The 8874-nt window shown below is 32.3% G+C and overlaps 1 protein-coding gene across 1 annotated transcript; it reads right to left on the reverse strand.

Annotated features, from left to right (window-relative positions):
- Positions 1–7391: 7391 nt before the first annotated feature.
- LOC134716558 (ubiquitin-conjugating enzyme E2 D4-like) lies at positions 7392–7988 on the reverse strand. Its single transcript, XM_063579569.1, has one exon. It carries the CDS (start codon positions 7986–7988, stop codon positions 7392–7394), a length of 597 nt encoding a protein of 198 aa, XP_063435639.1.
- Between the last annotated feature and the right edge of the window lie 886 nt (positions 7989–8874).

Genomic DNA, 8874 nt, shown 5'->3' on the forward strand with positions numbered 1-8874 from the left:
ATATTTTACAACAGGAACACATGCATAATGTAAATAGCTAGGCAAACATGCAACAATTAAAACAAGCAAGCTAACAAGAAAATAAACGCAAATTGAAAAGAATAAATATATACATGTAACTGAGAAGCTCACTCGTGTAAATAGAATTGGTATGATTCAATTAGACAACCGTCTTCACAGTAGAACAAACGGCAAATAAAATAATAACAAAAAGTCATTTTACTGCCTTCAACAATGAGCAGAGCCCATGCCACATAACTATAATTATTAGCAGTCACTTTTCTGCCTTCATTTATGAGCAGAGCCCATGCCACATTAACTATAATTAGTCACTTTTCTGCCTTCATTTATGAGCAGGGCCCATACTGCATTAATATCAATAAGTCAGTGTACTGCCGTCAACAATGAGCAGAGCCCAAGTCGCATTAATAACATTTAGTCAGTTTTCTGCCTACAACAATGAGCAGTGCACATACTGCATTTAACGAAGTCATTGTACTGCATTCAACAATGAGCAGAGCCCATGATACTGCATTAAAGAGTAATTAAAAACCAAAAAGAAAAATGTTAAACAAGTCAAACGAGAAAACAGTAGGCATAATTTATGTACATTTTTTTTTTTATACAGTAATGCCGATTTAAGTGTATCAAACAGTTTAGGAAATATTTAAGACTGTACATGTTCAAAGGATTTCCACTTGTAAATATTTTAATCTAAGCCATCGACTCTGATGGATTTAATCTAAAGCTATCGCGTCATCCGCCACAAAATTTGTCTTCTAACTCTCATATATATATATAGTGTATTTCATCTATTACACGTCAGCTGAGCCATCTAAGATCATCTAACACATAGTGTAAAATTGTGTACAATAGTGGTAGAATCTATAACGTAAATAAGGATGAGGAATTTGCACTTATTGCCCTCGTGTGTACTAGTGTGTAATAGCGCTAGGTGCGTCTTCAAAACCACTGCATGGTTATATAATTTATGTACATTAAAGCAGACATGTAAAAAAGGCCACGATTTAGATATATGACATCAAATTATAATAATAAATAATCCTTTCAGTAATCTTATCTTATCACCATCAGATTATCCTATTCCTAATGAGATAAATATCAATTAGAATAATTATACACCACAAAACATCAACTTTTTTCTTATATATATAAATTCAACATACCGAGGTTAAAGCTTGACGAAATCTGCAAACCGCTGGAATCAGGTAGTGAATTCTTTGGATCAGTAGTTCTCCTTCTTTTAAATCGTGTTTTCCTTACAAGTGCATCATGTGCTGTGTGGAATTCTAAACGGGGGCTCCTGGTGTGAAGATTTTGTTCTGCCATTAAATTGATCACCGGTCAATGAGCCACTGACAAATTGGAAGCTGTCCCTGTCATTCGAGCATTGTATAACTTTTATGGCGAAGATACATTATTAAATTGTTCTAATAATCTCACCAACATAAACATGTCGAAAGAAGCTGGATGTGTTCCTCGTGTTGATGGCATCGGATCGTGTGGTGACAGTTCGGTTTACCTTTTAATATCGTCGTTTGCGACCCTTGCAAATGAAAATCCTTTCTTGGAGAATTGTCTTGCCTCTACGATAGTTTCATTTCAAAATATTAGGATATGATATGCGGATGTCAAAGATTTTTTACGATTGCATTTTTTGAAACTTTTACATATCTGCAAGATTGGCTAGTGCAATGTAATGCTGACGAGTCATGTGACGTTGATTGGCGGGAAACAAGAACCGGATTCGAATGAGGCAATAATCATTTCTCTTTAATTAAATTGGTTTATCTTATAAAAGCGATAAACCGTATTAAATCACAAAAGTCAATTGTGTGAGGTAAGATTCAATTTTGTGAGACAAAATTAACTTTTGTGAGACAAAATTAACTTTTGTTAGACAAAATTGACTTTTGTGAGACAAAATTGACTTTTGTGAGTCAATTTAGACAAAAGTCAATTTTGTCAATTTTGTTGAGACAAAAATCAAGTTTGTTAATTTTGTTGAGACAAAAGTCAATTTTGTTAATTTTGTTGAGACAAAAGTCAATTTTGTAATTTTTTTGTTGAGACAAAAAAAGTAAATTTTGTCAATTTTGTTGAGACATAAGTCAATTTTGTTGAGTCAAAAGTCAATTTTGTCAATTTTGTTGAGACAAAATTCAATTTTGTGACGACAAAATTCATTTTTGTAACGACAAAATTCAATTTTGTAAGAACAAAATTTAATTTTGTAACAACAAAATTGACTTTTATGGGACAAAATTGACTTTCGTGAGACAAAATTGACTTTCGTGAGACAAAAATCAATTTTGTTGAGACAAAATTCAATTTTGTTGAGACAAAGTCCAATTTTGTCAATTTTGTTGAGACAAAAGTCAATTTTGTCAATTTTGTTGAGACAAAAGTCAATTTTGTCAATTTTGTTGAGACAAAATTCAATTTTGTAAATTTTGTTGAGATAAAAGTCAATTTTGTCTCACATTGGTCAATTTTGTCTCACATTGGTCAATTTTGTCTCACAAAAGTCAATTTTGTCAATTTTGTTGATCACATTGGTCAATTTTGTCTCACAAAAGTCAATTTTGTCAATTTTGTCTCACAAAAGTCAAATTTGTCAATTTTGTCTCACAAAAGTCAATTTTGTCAATTTTGTCTCACAAAAGTCAATTTTGTCAATTTTGTTGAGACAAAAGTCAATTTTGTCGTAACAAAAGTCGATTTTGTATGCAAATTAGTTCACAGAAACCAAACTAAACTAATTTGAATACAAAATTGACTTTTGTCGCCCAATTTTCAAATTAGGTAACAAAAGTCAAGTCTGTGTAACAAAAATGAATTTTGTCATGACAAAAGTGACTTTTGTCCGCTGATAGATTATTTTGTATGACAAAATTTTAAATTTGTAGTATGATACAAATTTTGTTAAACTGAACTCATTTTTGTTGAACAAAAGTCACTTTTGTCCGTACAAAATTGAATTTTGAGTACAAAACCACGAGAGTCCCATTCGGCGCCCCGTAGTCTTTTCACACCCTTTTAAGAAATGGTTTATTGTGATGGTCTGCTATTTAATGTGAATTAAGAAAATGCATTACATAAACGTAAGGTACGTGGTATTTAAAGATGGACAATTTTCGTTATCCCATTGTGTGTTACTGTATAATTTATAAATAGAAAGCAGGACATGTCTAGCACTGGAAACCTGCATTAAGTGACACAGTGTATTTTATTGAAACCGAACAGGGAAGTTAAAACTAACAATAATAACAAAATATTTTATTTATAAATGGAAAACAAACTTTAAAGGGGGGTCATTGATTATAATAATCGTGAAATTGTGTTCTAAAAAACGCCTCCGTGTGTATACATTTACATTTATTCATTAAAAAAAAGGAATGGCGTACAAAACAGATAGAAATTTCTTAGTCACAGTAACCCGAAAGCATAACCATGATAACCTTCGGTTTACAACTTACATTATAAAATTTCTGAACATGTTAACAGATAAGCAATGGTGAAGGTAGCAATGTCTGATAAAAATTAATCTTTCAATTGCGTAATATTTAGTAAAGTATACAATGACAAACCTCAGAGTGACATACTTACATTCCCTGTGTGATCTTTAAATAGGAAATGATAAGTTTTGGTTTTCCGAGTACTATTTTTAACTTATCTTCATTTACAGTGTTATCGTTCTTGTATTTGTATAGTTTATAAAACAGGGTCCTGACGAATAACGTTAAAAAATCTTTGTAATTAACGTTAAAGTTAATTTTTTAAACATGAGGATAAAATAAACACTTTCTTTTAGACAATAAAAAAATCAACTGATTTTGACGAATCACGTTAAATTTTCCTCATGAAAATAACGGTAACGATAATTAATTGAGACCTCTGACGAATCACTATAAGGATATTTTGATGAATCACGGTTAAATTTTAACTAATTTGACGCTAATGGTAGCCGAAATGACTGTTTCATTAATAATGGCAAAGGGCAAACCCTACCCGTTATAAAATAGACTAAAATACACACGAAACGAGGATACATATTATCGAGTCCATGCCTTGTAGATTGTTTATATTAGACTTTCCATAGTTAGCATTTACGTTTTAGTATGTTTCAACTGCTTATTATTTAAAAAAACAATTTGTAAGTATATTTTACTCTGAATTGGCGAGAGAAATCCACTTTTGCAGGTTAACCCTTTTTCAGAGAGGGGAGGCACACGGCCGAGGTTGCGGTTGATTTGATTATGTAATTCAGTTATTTTTTTATGTTTATTTGTAATTTGAAATTTGCATTTATGTACTTGTGATTTTTTTATTACAAATTTTTAAATATCATAATTGTTCTTTTGAGTATTATTTGTATGTCCTTTCTAGTCATATAACGCTCTAAAAATGTTTCGATTCTTATACATCCTTGATTTTTCAAAAATTTGGCTTTGAGATGCGTTCCAAGTGAAAGTAAATCGACAAAAGAGTTTTAGATGCATAAAGTGTTGTTTTCATTTCTTACTTTTTTTCACATAACCACAAGCACTTTTCTCTGAATACTTTTTTACCCTATAACTTTAATATGAATATAAATTGGGATTTACTTCGGCTTTATTTCAGGAACAAATGACACTCATACCTCATCTTCTTATATCTAAGTAAAAACAAAATTCGGACACACCAAAGTTATTAATCTGATCCTTCACAACGTGCGTGCTCGTATGAAGGATCTATGTATACTGATGAGATCATTCTAAGCAGGAGTAGGCTGAAGCTAGACATTTAATAAAATGATGTATGAAGGTCATATGTAATTTGTAAATTCAAACGTGGACGACAAGTCAAGGGATGCATCATATAGAATAAATCATAAAAATAATAAAAAGTGGGTCACAAACGTTATGGTTTTTTTATGGAATGGAGAATGGGTTTGATTCTTCGGTGGCTCTTTTCACACAAAAATAATCTTTTGACAAAAAATGTTCGCAAGTTATACTGAAAACTTCATTCGAGTATTATGTTTCGTCAGATTTTTTGTAAAACGAGTCGCATTGCCGCAAGTATTCATTTATATGACTAAGAGCCTAGTGGTTTAAAAATTAATGTGTTCGTTAAAGTCATATGAAACCTCAAATTAAAAAAATGATGCATAAGTTTTTTCATAACAAAATGAATAGTTTTCATTATTAAACTCATTTGAATATCACTGTGCTTAAACGGCCGTGGGTAACTTAAGTTACCCACAGCCCAAGATGGAGCCGCCTGGATTCGGTTAGGAAGTTTGCTCCTATATAATTACAATACCATGAATACAAAATAAATGTTCAGTAATTAAAAAGTTATATAAATCTTTTAGGGAAACTCTGCAATGTAAAACGTGGTTAGTTACTACAAAATAAACGATTTCAGCACGATTTGCCAAAACACTTATGATGTCCGTAACTTCAAAACAACTTGTCCGTAATTTTTTTCCTTATACCAATAGGGATGTCCGTAACTTTAGCATGATGTCAGTAACTTTCAAAGAGGTCAAACCTTAGCAGAAATACAGATGAATCAGTCCAAACCTCTAAAGAAGATATGTATGATTTGATACCCGATCTTATTGAACCCCTGGGGTCAATGAAACTGTTAGAAGATTTTAAATCTACCTTTATTACTATAATAAACTGACATATGTTCAATAATATAGCCTTCAATGTACTCCTAGATATTGGCATTTTTTTCTCACAATCAACAACAAATCACACTAGATATAGTAAAGACCATACCTTTTTGGCTAACAATTCAGAATAATTTAAAGGAAAGAATGTCATTTTTTTTCCGCCAAGGACTCATCAGTGAACAATCTATAAAGCTAGAAGAATGTTAGATAAATTTCGCCGTACCGTCAGATCCCGTTTTATTCCGGGAATATTTTTTTCAAATTTAACGGAATATCCGTGACACTCTGGTTTACTTTTTCTCTTGTTTAGTTTGAAGCATATCGCTATTGTATAAATATATGTAATGATTAAGGGGTTTGATAGTGTTTATTGTCCTTTAACTGTTGAAAATGTTAATCTTACAATTTTGAAAAAAAGTTACCCACATCCGAAAATAAAGTTACGGACAGTCTGATTATTTTTAACTTGTAAGTTACGGACATCTTATGCATTTTTTAAAAGTTGGCCTTGCGCTAAAGTGAAGTCAAAATTAACGAATTTGAAGTGATGGTAGGTGATTTCTTTATTCAAAAAGCCTATCAATATTAACATAGATCATGAAAAACGTTGCAAAAAGTATATTTCGTATCAACTGTCATCTCAACGAGTTTAGAGTCCGCCATCTTGGGCTGTGGGTAACTTAAGTTACCCACGGCCGTTTAAGCACAGTGAATATACTATTTTCTGAAGAAAATTCTTTAATTTGTCCACATTTAGGAGAAGTTTACTTTTTGAATTGCTTACTTCCAGGAAGCATTCGCCGACAGATTTTCAGTATGCAAAGTGACTATAGCGTGACCCTTTTCGTAAAAATCGGCGATCGCCATACACATGGACCTATCTCTGAAATAAACTATTATCTGATCGTACATGTTATACACGTGATCAAAATCCATACTTTTTTGTTGATTGTTTACTATAAGGAGACAATCGGTAAACTACGGCTTCAAAACACGACAATTAATGAGCGGCCATATTTTCACTTCATAAAAGACAGAGAGAAAAAAAATTAAGATTATACGATATGTTTGCGTTAAAAATGATAACTTGAATCGTGCACAGAAGGCTCTAAGTTTATGATATATACATGCATTGTTTCAAGAATTGAATAAACATTATTTTTCACCAGTCACTCGTTTCATATGCCTTTAACCTCATGCCAGCGAATAATATTTACGTTATAAAGGAGTAACGGGAATCACCAAATATACCACTCAGTAGTACAACCGACCATATCAACCATCATCTTCGCTAGTCAAGGGTTACGACCGGGTTGTAACCATTGGCTAGCGTAGATGATTAACCATCAACACCTAACCCCTAAACAAATATTATTAAATTAAAGACAAAATGAACAACAAAAAAACATGGCCCGGTTAGTGTTACAGTAGCAAATAATGTTTCGGCATGAATGTCATTCCCGTTTTTGTCTAGTTAGACCATATATCGTACCAGACTGATCGTACGACTTTTAAGCACACAATTTTATTGTGCATTCAGTTTTCAAGTTTTCAAACGATTATTTTATCTTTTATTATTATCATTGATGTTGTTTTTTTCGTAATTGTTGTTGTTCATCTTACAGTTGGAAATTGGCATTAATTACTATTTCATAGAAAAAAATCAAATATTCATTTTAAAGTTTAGATATGTTTATTCAAACTATTCTTTTACATATTTATTTCGATTTCCACAACATCTAAAATTTAACATTTTAAATTTCCTTGTAAAAATGTTCTTGTTTTCCATGGCATACTTTTCAGTCCATTGTTTAGCTTCTTCTACGAACCGTTGTGTTTCTTTATGAAACATTGATAAAACTTGAGGGTCTCCATACTCAGTTGGCTTTGGGTAAACAAGTAAGTCCTTGATAGATTTCAACATACTCAGTACTGTTATGTCTGGTGACCAAATCGATGGAAGCAGGACGTCCATGTGAACAATTCCGAAAGAATCAACATTCGGATGAAAAATTTTAGTTTTGAAAGAAATCAGTGGTGGACTTTCTGGATATCCTGATGGAAAATATAATTTTAAAGCAAATGTACCTCCTTCGTATGGAGTATCTTTTGGTCCTTGTATTTTCACTCTCCATCGGAATATATCGTCATCTTTAATTGTTATTGCAACTCCTTCTGGTGATTCTCCCTCGACGACTCGGAGTTCTGACTGAAGTCTATCATAAGAGTACCCTTGAATAACGCGCATTTCTATTTCTTCTAACTCTTCTGATTCCAATGGTTCCTTTTCGTCGTTCATTCTATAAACTTCAGATTTTATCTGCGCACAAATTTTAAATAAAGTAGCAGTTTGACGTCCTTGTGTCTCAAAGCCAACATACAGACGTCAAGGAAACAATTATTACGTTAACGGCTTACGATACAGTTTCAGGGGAGGTAATGACCGTACCATGCAGCGTAAAATGTTATTCACCAAACGTGATATAACGGGAACAGATGCATTTGTCGATATATATTTCAATTTTGAGCTTGATAACGAGTAAATATTTCTCTTTTTCAAAATTATATTTAGTTACATTGCTGGCGATATTTTTTTAAATAACTGAGATAAATGCATATATATGTACCTTTCAGTGTTCTCGTGATACTGAGACCTACAACACATTATTAATATATAGTTGTATCAGGGTTACACCAATATGTTGTTAACTGAATTTGGATACCCAGCATTTCTCATGCTTTTTAATAACATATGACACATGTAACAGGAGGTCGGGTTGCTATGCGTCACCGTTCCCTCTTGTCTATTAATGGTTCGTCTGCTGCGACTGAGCTCTGGCAAATGAGACCAATTACAGATGTTCAGATACTTTATTAAAATATTCCATATTAATTTACATTAAAGCAGTGACTATAACCAAAACATATATTTAGTGAAGTTGGATTAATGATAAAGCCATGTAGTGTAAATAATGTAAAGCGGATTAATGATAAATCCAAGTGGTCAATTTGAGACCCAGTACAAACAAATGGAAGTTTTTAACGACCTTGACTGGCTATACAGCCCTTGCACGGTCGGTAGACCCAGTACAAAATATTTCTTTAACAAGTCTATACTTTTCACAAGTCCATTTACAACGGTATAATTCCTCCATGAGAATGGCAAAATCTTCTCTTGAATATCC

The sequence above is a fragment of the Mytilus trossulus genome, chromosome 4, assembly GCF_036588685.1.
Source record: "Mytilus trossulus isolate FHL-02 chromosome 4, PNRI_Mtr1.1.1.hap1, whole genome shotgun sequence".
In the NCBI taxonomy this organism is placed as follows: Eukaryota; Metazoa; Mollusca; class Bivalvia; order Mytilida; family Mytilidae; genus Mytilus; species Mytilus trossulus.